The sequence below is a fragment of the Pristiophorus japonicus genome, chromosome 11, assembly GCF_044704955.1.
Source record: "Pristiophorus japonicus isolate sPriJap1 chromosome 11, sPriJap1.hap1, whole genome shotgun sequence".
NCBI classification, from domain to species: Eukaryota; Metazoa; Chordata; class Chondrichthyes; family Pristiophoridae; genus Pristiophorus; species Pristiophorus japonicus.
The window spans coordinates 43,433,583-43,449,543 of NC_091987.1; the positions used below are offsets into that span (position 1 = coordinate 43,433,583).

Here is a 15,961-nt window from a genome sequence, read left to right on the forward strand (position 1 = left end):
GCTGCGTGTTACTGTACTTATCTGCTCAGCTAAATGGGCTGTTCAGCTCCACCACCTGATGGCTGTAACAGCCGCTCTGTGCAACTCAACCAAGAGGAGCCGGTCTCTTCAACCAGGTTCATTCCTGCAGGTTCCAGATCGTGTTTTCCACCTCGCCTAAACTTCGTGTTGGAGGAAAGTAAAAAAAAAGCGGCTCCCCAGACCTCCCCGAGCCAATCACAGGGGCTTCAGCACGTGCATTGGAGAATGGAGAGGCAAGCAATTACAGCTCAATACAAATGTCATTAGTGCCTGGATCAGAACAAGAGCGATCGCTGTACAAGTGGGGCAATCGCAGCCTCCGGCAACCCACAACCCAGGCTCGAACCATGACAACTCAATACAAGGAGGAGATCTGCGAAAGATCCGAGTGCAAAAGTAAATCCCCAACTTTGCTCTCCTCTTACTGCATCGACAGTATTCTGGGCAGGAGGAGCCCCTGTAAGATTAGGTGTATTGGAGCCCAAGCGTTGCCGCTTCTCGCAGCCAGGAATGACCCGGACACAGCTAGTGAGGGTAAGGAGCTTTATTCTAACAGGGGGAGGGGTGGAAAACTTCAATCGATCATAGCACCGAAGATCCAGCCTTCACTTTTAAGCAAAAGAAAAATAACTTCGTGTTTCTCTACAAAGGGTCGTCAGTGTTGACAGTGCGCATAGCATCGGTGCCTTGTTTGCAAATCCGCACAGTATTGTTTGAGGGACGAGTACTGTGTAAAATGTGTCTTAAAACACTTGATAATTTTGCAGTCGTCCAAAGTACTTTCTAGTTCAGACTAGGGATACCTGACTCGTGCAGACAATGCTGAAGATTATGTTACCGATTCATGCACCACAACAATGTGTTTTATTTTGTACTTCTATTTATATTTTTGTATTGACATTTGTTTAAAATTATTAATGTGCCTTGATAGAGACTGGTTATTTTCAAAATATGCTGTCGATAAACACACCAAAATCAAATTGCGCCTTTCCCATTAAATAAGCTTGGAAAAGGAACCCCTATTCTAACTTTCATCCCTTCTCTCTTTATCTCTATTGTCATTTTAGTTGGTACAAGTTTTAAGTATCAATGGATGGAGACAGGCATGAAACAGTTAGGAATGATTCAAGACTTTTTAAAAGACATTTAATTTTAAATACAAATAAAGGTGCTCAGAATGATTCAGTGAAATCGTTTTTCAGTAAGATGTCGAGAAGGAAAGTCGATTAAAATAGATTAAAATGATAGAATATCAATGGGGGGGGGCGGCGAATTTCCAATCACCATTCTATAGCTACAGCAAAATCAAAGGATGTAAAATAACTTTCTTAACGTGTGTCCTATTAACTGCAAATGGGAATAAATGGCGTACAATCTCCAGACATTAGTAGCACTCGCAACTCGTTGTTTAAGTGGGCATATTCCGATATAACCGTGCTTTTCTAACAGTAAAGTGGGCAGTAAGAAGTGGCGCGGCTCTGTGTGGAGTTGCATGAGTTGCTACATTACACATCATGCGGGGTATTTGAGTTTAATACCTGGTGAACCACCAGAGTTCCTTCCAAACTACACAAGGCACTCTCTTAAAAAAAAACTGATCATCTTTTTAAAGGGGATTCTTTCAGGGTTGTTGTTGTTCTCTGGGGAGGAGAGGGGAGGTGCGGAATTAAATCATGTTGTGGCCCGCTACACTGACCCTCTGATTCCCGCGGCCTGGTCTGGCGATATCTCCTGCCTTATTAATGAAAATACACTGTTGGAGGAGGGGGGCAGTTTGCATTCATTTTGCACGTAAAGTGGTTGTGTCTCCAAATTCTCAAACTTCAGTAAATGGAGCACTTACCAAATGTTGGCGAAAGTCTCTGCCAACATTTCGCTTTTATTTATGACTTTGCCTGGCAGATAAATCGGTCGGTGTCAGCGTGTTCCAACACAATAATGTGTCCGGTTTAGACCCGCGGCCAATTGGCATCTGTTAAAATATGGATTTCATGAAACGGTGTAAATTGTGTCTAATTAGTAAATAGTCTTCGTACGAGGAACAGACTGTGATTTTTACACCCCCCTCTGAATGACTGATTTATGGCTGCTTGTGGTTTTATATATAGGATCACCCAAGGAAAACATGTCGTTTGACACTGAGCTCCATCTCCCCCCTAAATTCCGACGGCTGTACGGCCAGGGAGGGAAAATCTTAGACGTCCGGGGATTTAACGAGATTGGCAACGAGAAATTGGAAAGGGACAGATCCTCCGAACCGTTCCGAAACACCGATCTGAAAATCAGCCAGGCTCCGCAAGTCAGCATCAGCCGCAGCAAATCGTACAAAGAAAACTTCAGCCTGAGCAACACGCAAGGAGACAGCGCGCCTACCCTGCCCGAGGCTCCAGATTTAGCCTCGGTGGAGCCGATCGACAAGTCGTTCGAGGGAAACTCGAAGGAGGACGCGGCTGAGGATGACTTGTCCCCTAAACTGATGGAGGAGGCTCAGACGGACGTGGATGTGAAGGATGGGGAGGACAGTCTGTGTTTATCAGCCGGCAGTGACTCTGAAGAAGGCATGTTAAAAAGAAAACAGCGGCGGTATAGGACTACATTCACCAGCTATCAGCTGGAAGAACTAGAGAGAGCTTTTCAGAAAACACACTACCCAGATGTCTTCACCAGGTATCTATATACATTAAATAACTTCGATAAAACTCATGAATAAACAGAAATCCAGACTGAAAAAGGTAATTGGTACACTATCCAGGCTGGAATTGTTTCTGACTAGATTTAAACTCGCTCATTTGTATGTTCATGAGCTCAACTAATACAACCATAACCACATGAAATGGACAAATGCTAGGGACACGATCTCTCGGAGAGTGATAACTTTTCCAGTACTACACTCGCCAGTGTCCCCTTTATCAGAATAATGACCGCCAAGATTAACATTTAATCCTCGCAAGGCAGCGCTCCACACCGGTCTGTTCAGTTTTGAGATTGTCTTCTACACATTGCATCAGCCCATATAATCTCTGTTTTTATTGAAAGTCCGTGTGCACATCAGAAACCTGGCTAGTTCTGCTGGCAAGCAGCCTCAGCCCAGTGACTGAAAGTAAACGGATACGCAGCGAATTATTTTCAAAGCCACTCCAGGATTCAGTACAAGTGTAATGATGTGACGTAAATGGGAAAGAGTCTTTATGTTATCAGGTGTGTTATCGACGGGAATGGGGGGGAAAACAATCATTAACGCTTGTAATCTTTTTGACGACTTTTAATGAATTTACAATGCAATAGACTTTCCAGATTTAAGAATCCATTCCTTTTAAGGTTGAAACGGGCGCTTTCCTAATAATGGCACAATGCTGGTGGCTGTAACGGTTCCTACATTTTTGTCAATGTCGCTGGACTTGCTCGATGTTTGCATACTTTGGCCTTTTTTATGGCCCAGGTAAACAGGAAAGATTGGAGAGCGCCTGTTTATGAGCGCCTCATTTAGCACGTTTAATATTTATTGCTGCTGACATAAATATGAGCTTTCCAAAAAAAGGTACAGCGGAACATCAGAGTGTGTAAAGTGTATTTCACTTCTTTCTGTGTTTTGTGCAGGGAGGAACTAGCGATGCGGCTAGATTTAACAGAAGCACGAGTACAAGTAAGTTACAAGGACTCTATGTCGATAGATCGATTCCCGGCTGATTCTTCTATCGAAGGATCCAGCTATTAGGTGTTTCCAAATAAAGTGGTAGGATTTTTTCCTTAACATAATTTAATACCTACCTTTTAAAAAACAGTATGTGGGCAGATAGCCCCGGAGAAGTAATCTCAGCCCAGTCTGGAGTGCGCCAGGTACAATGTACTGCTCCAAGTCAGACTGCGCAAATATGAATAATGTGAATGCTTGTGCGCCACGGCAACCGGGAGCATTAAAGCAGTGACATAGGATTTGATTTCCTTCGCTCTACAAATGTAAGGGTTGCATAAGTGAAGTGCTGTTAAAGTTGATAGGGCCCATACCACAGTGCATTTTCTCTCGAAGTCTCATAACCAAAGCGACGATAAACATTATGATTGATAGCTTATTGCGAACACGAGGAACATAAAACATATGTTGGGAGGTAAAGGCCGAGTAAATCACTTTACAGTTACAATCAAGCACTGATAAGACCTAATAAATTCCATATGGCTCATTTAATACACAACAGCTTCTTGCATTAAAGGGGCTAATGATGAGATTCTCCCTCGTGTTGTTGACACATTGTTCTATTGTCAAATACCCAACGTGACAGGCAGCCATCAATGATTATTTTCCGCTCAGGCAGTCGTGGGAAAGTTAAATAACTTTTTTCTCCTTCTCCTTCATTACAAAAGCCCGTTTGGACTCAATAAAACTTGCGAGACATTCGAGTAAAATGAATTGCAACGCATTATGGTCATCTTTAGTTTCACTTCTTTTTTAATCTATTAAGCACAACCTATCGAAATTAATTAAGGCCAATTTAGTGACGATTACATAAATTGTGAAGATGCAATCGGTTGTTTTTATAAGCGCCACCTCGCTGACTAAAATCGGCGATCTCGTGCAGTCCCGATACATTATCTGAGAATTTGCGAGGGATGCTTGATGTAATTCTATAATTTTTTATCCAATATTTGATCGCTTCGTTATTTTTATGTAATTGGCATTTCTCCGAAAAAAGACAGGAATCTAGTGGCGTGGGTTGACGGCTCAATCAAAAAGAGTGTATATATTTAAGGGTTTTATGCCTCACCACATGATCTGGATATTGATACCTTTCTAATAATTCCTGAACATTGATACTTGGTGTCAACAGACACCTTATTTTTTTACATTGCTATATGGAAGTGATATCAACACAACCACTGAAATCGCGAATTTTTAAATTATAAAACTCTTATTATTGTTTCCTTGTAATTATTGCTGAACTTTAATTTTACAGTTATTTTGTGCACATTAACCTTCCTGTGTCATTTGTGTAGCTGAATTTAACCCTAACGTGATTTCACATTTCCTGCGCACTCTCTTTTCGTTCTTTATTTTTTTCGACAAGAGTTTGGAAAGTTTTTTTGTAATTGTTTAATTTAATTTGATCTTTTTTTGCAGGTTTGGTTTCAGAACCGCAGAGCCAAGTGGCGGAAGCGAGAGAAAGCCGGAGCTCAGAACCACCCAGGCGGCCTGCCCTTCGCCAGCCCCCTGGGAGCGGGCCACCCGCTGGGACCTTATCTGGACGCGAGTCCCTTCGGACACCACCCGAGCCTCGAGTCCGCCTGGTCAGCCGCCGCCGCCGCCGCAGCAGCCGCCGCTGCCGCCTTCCCCGGGCTGCCACCTCCACCAGGCACCGCGGCTCTTGCCCCCAGCGGGGCCCCGCTAGGCCTCGGCACCTTCCTGGGAGCGGCCATGTTCAGACATCCTTTCATCACTCCGCACTTCGGCAGGTAAGAACTTCAGCCAGAGCCCCTCCTGCAGGAGCAGCAGCAGCCGTCGCAGGACAGGCAGAAGTACAAGGGAACCAGACTCGCTCCGTCATCAAACACAGTCAACAAGGAAAAACAAAGCAACTCATTCACAATCATCAGCTAAAACTCAATTGTAAAAGAACTAGCTACAAACCAACAGCAAACAGAATAGGCTAATCCCCAAATGGTAAATAAATATTTTTTTTAAATAACTGCAACAGCAACAGTAACATACCTAAAATGTTAAAAAAAAACACCGCGATAATAGGAAAAACGGAGACCAATCAGTGTAATAACAAACCTCACAGGAAATATAACAAATTCAGCGACAGACTACTAGTCTTCAAAATCCACTGCATACAATCATATTTAACAGCAACAAGTCCAGTACCAAAAACAACAAACCAAACAACCGTTTAGTAACAACATCATCAATTAGGGCAGAAATATTTTGTAACAAAGCACAAAAGTACCCAAACAACTGCGAGCAGTGTGTGTGTGTGTGCCTATGTGTGTGAAGGGAGAAATCAAGCACATTTTCAAACATCCGTGATAATTAAGACTTCCCAGTAACTATTGGTACATATGAAACAACTAAGTACAAGTGCTACAGCAGTTATTACAACCCCCAGATCTACCTGTGCGAGGGAATACTGTAGAACTCCGAGTTACACGTGGGGAGCCGGCACCAAGAAAGCAGTTTACCTCGTGCCACAGTATTTCTTACGGTATTTCTCAAATGGAAAGCAAGGCTTAAGAGTAGACCGGACCAGACCAGATTTTTTTATTCGAAGCTACTTTTACTCTGCAGTTTATGTGTTAGATAACACAGTAAGGGCAGACTGTGATAAAAAAAAAATGTTCGGCCTCACAAAAACAAAGTTATAAATGCTGCCCTTTTCAGCAACATTTCCTTTCTCATACATTTGCTATAAAATATTCTAATATTGTTTCTTCATTAGCTGGCAGTGTAAGCCATACGCATTTATATCATGAGCTTGATCCCTATCTTATCAAGGCGTTTTGAACCAGTTGTCCACGAGCAAAATGAAGAATCTGGAATGTTTACTCGTTATTAATTTCTATAAAGTGAAACTGAAAAGTGGCGGCATGGTAACGATGGACTGACGAGGGGTAGGAGGAAAGCATCGGACCATTTTGGGCATTTCAGAAGCGGGGCGAATAAAACAACTCGATCATTCCAACTATGTTTGTTTTACTTTTCAAGCTTTATAATTTGGTCGCTTACCCTGACGTGAAAGTTATTTGGCATGGCCTCCCGAAATCTGTGTGATATGTGCTTGAAAAGGTATTCAACGTAGCATAATGTTATGTCAGCCGCATCATTTGGTAACACACACAAATTCGTATGGGACACAGGTAGTGTAGAGTGTGACGAGGAAAGTGGTTCTATAGCAATGGGCAAGAACCCACAGATAGATTCAGAAGATCCCACTAATTACTATATAAGATGTCATGTTTGAGCCGTTTATTCTTACAAAAGTTCCAGGATGTAATCTCTCCCCTGCGCCTTACTCCCATGCCCAGCTGCACAGGTGCCTGACTATTTCACACCGCAATGTTTGGGAGTTTCAAATGTCACTTTCTTTTGGTCAGCCAGGAATCTGACCATGCGCAGAAATCCATCATCATGTTTAAGCGTCTCCAGAACAAATGAGTAGTTGCCATTTGCCTAATATGGAGTGGATATTCTCGCCACTTCAGGAACCCTCGCCTCACCTTATCTAAATGCAAAGAATGTAGAACAGGTTGGCAAGAGCCAAGGCATAGCGGTTTACTTGTCTAAACCTACGTTACCTACCAGTATCCCAGTGGAATCAACCCCAACCCACCGTGACAGGTCAATCCTGAAGGTTCCGCTCATGAGCTGATGGATCATCAACTGTGCCATGGATTACCAAGTCTGCCACAGAGAAGTGACTGGCTTCCAATCTCCCTCTCCAGACGTGCGGACTTGGAACCAACTCAGCCCCAATGAGACGCTGCCTCCGTCCCCAATTCAAAGAGTTGGTCAAACATTGGTTTGAGCTGCGGTAAGGTGGACAGCAGCTATTCCCCAGCAGTATGGTGAGCAGCGCAACTGTCGTGACCAGCTTACTGACTGCAACGTGGAGGCACACCGTTCCCCATTGGTTGCATCAATTGTGGAGTGCGGAGCCAAAACAGCATCAAGGTAGGCACCAAACCATGGATACATGTGTGTGCTCACATACCTGCCTTCCAGCACGTGTCATTCCAAGCCTCATCGTTCTTCATCAGCCACATCAGAACATCTACCTTCACCGTGGTAGAAGGACAGTGTGTGATGTGCTAAACACATCCATATTTTAGACATCCAAGTCCAGTGCGTTACACTAATTGAGGGAAGTCACAACAGGAGCAAATTTCAAGGGAGGTGTTGCTAAATCTACCGAGTATGTTCTCCAAAACAACTTTACAAATTATGCATGTTATTCTCAATTTTATTAAAACCACTTTTTATATTATTCATAAAGTAGCTTATCTGGTTTCAATAAATCATGATTTATTTCAGTCAAGATGGAAAAATATTAGCTGTGTGTGCTGAAAGTTGGCCCTTGTTTTGGGAATAACATCTACCGGGCGAGGTGAAGGCAAAATGATTGGTTGGTTGGTCCGCTGTCAGGAGGAACGAACATAAAGTGTAACACTCCCAAATACCAGAAATCAATGTCAGTATCTTTACTTAAGCAAAACACAGACTAATTTCGCAATCTATTGTTCCCTCGGCAATGCTTATGGTCGAGGTCATGGTTGCTGTTACACGATTCGTAGAATAACCTGACAACAACTTGTGATCAATTAAGAAACTGTAGCGCGTGGTCCAAAGTTGTGACAGATCAGCCAGCTCACTAATATGAAGAGGTACAGCATTTCACAGCCCTCGCTGAAAGATGTCTCGGTACATGCGCCGTACAGTGCCAAATACTCGAGGTATGCAAACAATTCCGAATGGGTATCATTGAATCCTGTCTCTGGCAGGAGTATTTATTGTCGTTAATGCAGCGGCAGTGAATCGGACGCAATTTTGTAAATTATACGATAGCCCAAAGTTTTTACATTCTAGAACAACATTTAAATACAAAAATAGCGATTATGCTGGCGGGGACTGTAACGGATTATTAACTGTTACTCCCGGACTTCAGACTGTAGTCCAAGTAATAGTGCTGTTCAGTTGTGTTCCATCAATATCCCTGCAATATTAATGTTAGCAATAGTACAACTTCATTACACGCAAAGCTTACAGACTGACAAAACAGGACAATTCTAGCGACGAACTGATACTTTTAAGGCAAATTCTTACTACATTGTAACTAACCCTGCTTTATCTTACATAGTAATTAATGATATAGTCAGACCTGTAATATGCAAGTCTGATTATATGTGAGTCCTGTGCTACTTGACGCATTGCGTTGGCCAATATTCCCCTGAATAAGGCAGCCGTTATATTCAGTACTATCCCATTCAATCGCCAAACTAGCTGATCATATTTGATTTTTAAAAGGCTTTCCCGTATTATAATGTCGAAAATCCTTGTCTGTTGCAGGCTCTTCTCGACAGTAGCTCCGCTGACAGGCGCCTCTGGCCCTGCCCTGCTGAGACAGTCGGCCCCGGGGGTAGAAGGGGGAGTGCAGGCCGGCGCCCTCTCAGACCCCGCGGTAGCAGCAGCAGACAGACGAGCGTCCAGTATCGCAGCACTCAGACTCAAAGCCAAGGAACATGCCGCCCAACTCACACAACTCAACATCCTCCCCGCACCCTCCACCGGCAAGGAAGTGTGCTGAATACACTGCAAGGAGCTCCACACAGCTTGCTGATCAAGACCAAATTCAGAAAGAGGACCAGTTACTCCGCGTGGATTGGGTTCTCAGACTGTGCATGTAGAGTCAGTATCCCTTTCATCATATCAACAGGCCACACTTAAAAACAGCAAAACTTAAAAAAAACAATGACATTCTCTGCCTATTATAAGATTTGTGATGTTCCTACCATTCATATTTCTCCATGTGAGAGAGAGGGAGAAAGTAGTAGTGGAGCCTTATTAAGAATATACCTGATGTGTTCACCGAGAAAAGTTTTTTTTAATACAGTAGAGTTGAATCTAATCAGGGCAGTTTTGAAAAAGGATGAAATGTATTCAAAACACACGCGTGTGCATTTGACGATTGATAGGTTCCTATTTCCAATCTTGGTGGCCCGATATAAGGGATACTGTTTCTGAATGAAATGAGTTTGAGTTTCTGCGGCGGACCAGTTCTATAGCACACACACATGTGGATAAACGCGCTGGTTACGTCTGGATTTTTAAAATATATATACGTCAGTGTAGCCAACCAGCGGTTCGCTACTAAACCAAAGGGACAAAATACTGCCAATCCGAGTGGACTGCTTATGTCACTAAACTGTGATTGATTTCTGTACATAATGGTAATTCTTCAGAATTTCCAAGGAAAATAATTGTACATTTTTTTAAAAAAATGAAAATTTGCACTCAGTGTGTTGTGAAAGTTTACTCTCTAGAATTACCCGACAATTCTTATACAGTGTTGTGGATGTATTAGGTTCGTAGAATGATTATTTATGGACAAACATTTTATTTAACTTATTAACTATAGAGGTTTCGAAAACCTTATAAAAAGCAAGTTGCTATATTACGTGTACTGTTGTAACTTCTTGATATGGGCTAGAAGAGTGGCGACACTCTAAAATAAAATGTTATGCTTAACAAGCTAATTGGAGAAAGCGCTTATTCTAAATCCCGAGTATTTCTTTAAGATTATTGAGCATTTATCAACCGCAGACAAACTCACGATTTATCAGTACAGTGACATCTACGCAAAATCACAGCTCGAAATAACTCGTTGTCAAGTCCCAGTTTTGTTTCCGGCCCAGATAGGTGTAGTCAGATTCTAAGCATTTTTTGCCCAGTCCGATCTATCGTATAAGGTGGGACCCTGGCGTGTTTGTGTCTTAGGCGGTATAGTGACACAGACTGCAACAGGAAGGCCTTTCCATCTCGCCACTCCTCCCTTTCAGGTTAGTTACATTCATTCACAAATCACACTTGCATGTGTGTGTGTGCTAGCTAATTTAAAAGTGCGATAATTAATAAGCACAACATTACAACGCAATTGAAATATCCGTCTTGTTAATGTAGAAGAAAAAATAACTATAATAAAACAACAGATATTCAACTGGAGTACAATGTTTTGACCCAGATTCCAATTCGGGGCTAGTGAAGGGGTATACTGAGACTTTCTAAACTATAACAAGTAATCCCTACACTGAGTTAGGATTACTTAAATCATTTTAGCGCATTCCTCCAACACGATATTTTTAATGAATATTGGCAGAATGCTGCCAGGAATATTCAGTCTTTTGTGCTGACACGACCAATAATGTTGATTTCCCATAAACCACGAACTTTATTCAGCGGGACTGGTGTAAGTAAAAAGGGGAGTTTTATTTGTCTTTCATTTTAAGTATCTGAATACATCATTGATAGATTACATTAAATATCTCTTTGAAATGATAACATTGCACCCCCCCGCCCCCGTAAACTGCTTGTTGGGGTTGCTTTGTTACTCTATATTTCTGGATCAGTGATAATGAGTCTCCTAGGTTACCAAACGATGGTGGTTAACGATTTTGCCATGACGCGCCTTGGTGACGGTGTCTCTATTTGCCGCCTTCTGCGTTGGTTGACAATCGGCGCCGACTTGTCCAATTAGTAGCCTACCCAGACACAAGTAATGCGAGCTCCGCTGAGGGTTTAGCTGGCACCGGGCCACTTAAATTGATGATTCGATGCATTACGTTTACGCGGTAATCTGCTTCCTGGAGTGGAGACTCTGTTGAATGTCGCCACGCGAATTCAACTAATCTTACCAATGGTTATATAGCAAGTACAAACAACATAGATATTCAAAACCATATTCTAGATAACACAATAATATATAGTTCAAGTTAATACACGCGCAAATCCACTGCGAAAGCCTCATCTTCGAGTATGTGAGGCTAAAATACAAGAGTATAAAGTTTCAAAATAAGCGCTCTATTGAATGATGGAGCGGTAACTCCTAATGCTGACACATGGAATCACCGTATATTGCAGACTTTAGATAAGTAGATCTTTCAATTTGATTGCGGCGTTAAACTGGCAATATACCGTCTGTGAATTCTGTACTAATCAGGTAACCGGGTATTAGTTCCCTCCAGCTTACATTTTAACACTACAATCAACGAAAGTGTCCACCGCTTGTATTGCTAAATTAATCCCCCCCCCCCCCCACCCCATTTCAACCATTTCGTGATTGTTCTTCAATAATGGGGGCATAAATGCTATTAAAAAGATTTTCCTTTGGATAAGCATTGTACCAAACAGAACAGACACCGAATACTAGCACTACGAGCAAAACGTCTCCAATTTGTGAAGTAGGTACTACTACATATCTTGAAAACCCTTTGCTGATCCCCATTCTAAATATCACAGGCACCTAAGTTCTGATGTCTAGTTATGCTGTACTCAGTTCATGAACAGTTTTTGATCAGGTAACCTGTTAACCAGAGGTAACGCCTCCTTCGGGTAAAATACATTCTGGTAAAGTGGCTGATATCATACCAGGACCCGTGTCATTATTTCAGTTAATGAATGCTTTTTAAAGTCATTTTTTTCTCATTTAACCCCACTCTATGGTACTAAATCAAATTGCGTGAAATTACCTGCCGGATTAAAGTTCTTATGGTCGAATGCAAGCATCTCCCTCTCATTCGCCTCGCTTTACAACTAATCCCACCTCACAGTGATGGTGCAAACATGTAGATCGTAGACTATTCTTTCATGTTTCGCAGCTGGTAAAGCAACCATTCTTTGCTAAATATTCACCATAAATATCACACGTTAACGGCCGATGACTCCCATCAAGTCCATATTAAACATTTGACATGTCACGCATGATAAACTCTGAGTGTCTTTGAAAAAAAAGGCATTAGCAAAGAAACCAATTTCTCCTCATCTAAACCTCCCCAAGTGTTGAATGATTTCGTTTGAAAGAGGCAGCGAAGCGTATTTAGAGGGTTTTATGAGATTTTCCAGAATGATTTAATCTTATTGTGAACATTATTAATGAATAGCAACCCAATTTGGCCCTAATATCTGGGAATTCTTGATACAAAACACGACGACTGTGACCCCCAACCTTAAGCAAACCTCCCCGGTGTTTTTGTGCTGCCTCCAGTAACTCTTTAACACGGCATTGCACGGGAGCCAGTTTTCAGTACAATCACACAAATCCAACTCTCCCTCCATTCACTGCCAAGCTCCCCACCATCTGTTCCCAAAACCAGCTTCCAGATTTGGAGATATTTCAAGGAGCGTGACAAGTAGTATATATAAACATGTGTACATTTGCATGCATGTGTATAGCTAGAAAATACTGTTGTATATATGTATACATGTAAAAATTGTACTGGTTAATGTGGGAAGGAATATATGATTCAGATGCAAGTTAGTTTTTTTATGCGCAGATCTCTTAAAAAAACAAAATCTTAAAGTTTAACATATGGATGAATAATATATTGTATGTACTGATGAACTCATGTATGAATTATGTGCGTATAGTGAAAACGCATTTAAGTGTTGTCTTGTTTTGCATCTTTCTATCCTTACCTTTAGACACAACACAATAAAATATATTTTAAACCTCGTTAATTTTGTAGTATAGTCTCTCAAATGCCAAATATCTGGTATGTGTGTTCCATTTAACTTCGGGCTGTTTTAATGCACATACAAAACCCACACCCTTTTAGAGTGTATGTGTGTGTAGGGGGGGGGCGGGGGGGTGGTAAAAGGTTCTGCCGCCTTTGGAGCTGTTGAAGTTGTGAAAGAAAGGCTGAAGAAAGCAGCATTGGAACCTAGTAGCACGATCTCCTTTGGATCCACTAATTCCCATCTCTTTGCTCTCATCCAATTAGTGCGGTGTATTAAGCGGTTTATCATCTCATACTCCGCTGTACAAAGAAACAAGCCGAACACTTTGCAATAGACTCTGTTCTCCTTTTACACCCTCAGGTACTTACATATTCTAGTGTGCTATGAATAATAGGGGAATAATAGAGCACTAATTCCCTCATCAAAGAATGCCTTGTCTGCGCTTTGGTGAAAACACTATTCCGATAAAAGAAAGCAATAAAGCTTAGCATAACAAAACGAAACCTACTTATTAGCTTAGTAGTAAATTAATGCAAAACCACTGGTATTCAACCAGGTTTGAAAACAGCCTCCCGCATCTTTATAATGCTTTATTGCTGAAGGAATCCAGACTTGAAATTTGAATCGGAGAGATGAGTTAATCTGGTAAATTCCAATAAACGTGTTTTCAAACGGCTGCTGTGATTTAAAGCTATTTATCCCACATGGAATGGGATAAATGACACAAAGCGATATCCTACTGCAGCAAGGCAAGTTGGACATTATTCAGAAAAGTACAACTGATTCTGCGAGTATGAATTTGGAATGGAAACGCATCATTACGAACCATTCCTTCCACATGTTGCGAATTATTTATGCTAATCTTTTAAATGTATTTATAATAAAAATAGGAAATGTTGGAAATTGAGAGAAAAGGCAGATTAATATGTAGGAAAACATGAATCCATCTTTCACTTTGAGATGCTGCTGTGTAGCACCAACATTTGCTATAGTTATTTCAGATTTTCAGCATGAACAGTTTCTTTTCCTTTTTTCTGTTTATTAGGTGAATACATAAACGATACACAAACAATAAATCCAGGCGAGGATAATGCAACCAAATTGCTTACAAGAATGACGTATCCTGTATTGGAATGCCAAAGATTGTGCTCGCTGCAGAGATGCTTTTTGGACCCTAATTAAATGCGTGTTCTTAGATTCTGACTAAAAGCTGCAGTTGTTCAATGTTTTAGTACACCCAATTAGGGCTCATAGTAATGGTGAGTGAAATGTGCACCTGTCAACGTGAAATGAGTTCACAGACAATAGTAAAGTAGAGGATATTGCAATATGAGGCTGCGAAATATATTTATTCCACAGTGGGGGACAATACATAATTGGTGAGGGACAGAGCTGATAGCTGGGTCTCCTTCAAGACGGCATTAAACATCACGTGCTAGGGCTTTCTATCCAATATTCTTACATAATGTAACAACAGTATTCTAATTCATTTATGTGGCACGGTTCTATGTTATGCAATTATAATTAAAACAGATTTAATTTCCGGCAGTGGAGCATTGGTCTGGTATGATGGTCTTTTCCCCCCTCACGCTTAGGAACAGTTCTCGTTGCAGTGCATGTGATGACCTCAGTTGGTGAGAGTTTATCATGAAGCGCTGCTTATATATTTCTCGTTAGACTATTCTCTGGGTGGGTAGGTTTATTTCACTTTATGTTATGTAGGTACTGGTTTTCTAATTCTCAGGTGTTATTTTTTTTAAATTCCAAGCCCGATGCCAACCAGTTTTGTTTGGTGCCACACATTTCCCAGATACACTGGTGCTAGTTATTGGAATGGAGAAAACATAAAAAAAACATAGAAACATAGAAAATAGGTGCAGGAGTAGGTCATTCGGCCCTTCGAGCCTGCACCACCATTCAATAAGATTATGGTTGATCATTCCCTCAGTACCCCATTAACCCATCTTTCACTTTGAGATGCTGCTGTGTAGCACCAACATTTGCTATAGTTATTTCAGATTTTCAGCATGAACAGTTTCTTTTCCTTTTTTCTGTTTATAGGTGCAATACATAAATGATACACCAAACAATAAATCCAGGCAAAGACAATGCAACCAAATTGCTTACAAGAATGACGTATCTTGTATTGAAATGTCAAAGATTGTGCTCGCTGCAGAGATGCTTTTTGGACCCTAATTAAATGTGTGTTCTTAGATTCTGACAAAAGCTGCAGTTGTTCAATGTTTTAGTACACCCAATTAGGGCTCATAGGTGCACATTTATATAGCGCCTTTCATGTCCCAAAGCGCTTTACAGCCAATGAAGTACTTTTGGCGTGTAATCACTGTTGTAATGTGGAAAACGCGGCAGCCAATTTGCACACAGCAAGCTCCGACAGACAGCAATGTGATAATGACCAAATAAACTGTTTCTGTTATGTTGATTGAGGGATAAATATTGGCAGGACACCGGGGATAACTCCCCTGCTCTTCTTCGAAATAGTGCCAGGGGATCGTTTACATCCACCCGAGAGAGCAGACGTTTCATCCAAAAGACGACACCTCCGATAGTGCAGCACTCCCTCAGCACTGCACTGGAGTGTGAGCTTAGATTTATGTGCTCAAGTCTTTGGAGTGGTACTCGAACCCACAACTTTCTGACTCAGAGGCAAGTGTGCTACCCACTGAGCCACAGCCGACACTCTGGGAGCCATCATAGTTACAC

At 41.6% G+C, this 15,961-nt stretch overlaps 1 protein-coding gene across 1 annotated transcript; it reads left to right on the plus strand.

Annotated features, from left to right (window-relative positions):
- The first annotated feature begins 278 nt into the window (after positions 1-278).
- On the plus strand, positions 279-9,556 carry arxa (aristaless related homeobox a). The gene is made up of 5 exons (XM_070892897.1): positions 279-555; positions 2,130-2,688; positions 3,619-3,664; positions 5,135-5,466; positions 9,074-9,556. Exons 1-5 carry the CDS (start codon positions 279-281, stop codon positions 9,309-9,311), a joined length of 1,452 nt encoding a protein of 483 aa, XP_070748998.1. The 3' UTR covers positions 9,312-9,556.
- The last annotated feature ends 6,405 nt before the right edge of the window (positions 9,557-15,961 follow it).

What these genes read in the sequence shown, in the direction of transcription:
- arxa (XM_070892897.1), top strand. Translation starts at nt 279, where the DNA reads ATGTCATTAGTGCCTGGATCAGAACAAGAGCGATCGCTGTACAAGTGG. An exon ending in CCCGGACACAGCTAGTGAGG is followed by an intron (nt 556 to 2,129) that starts GTAAGGAGCTTT and finishes TTTTATATATAG; the next exon opens with GATCACCCAAGGAAAACATG. An exon ending in TAACAGAAGCACGAGTACAA is followed by an intron (nt 3,665 to 5,134) that starts GTAAGTTACAAG and finishes CTTTTTTTGCAG; the next exon opens with GTTTGGTTTCAGAACCGCAG.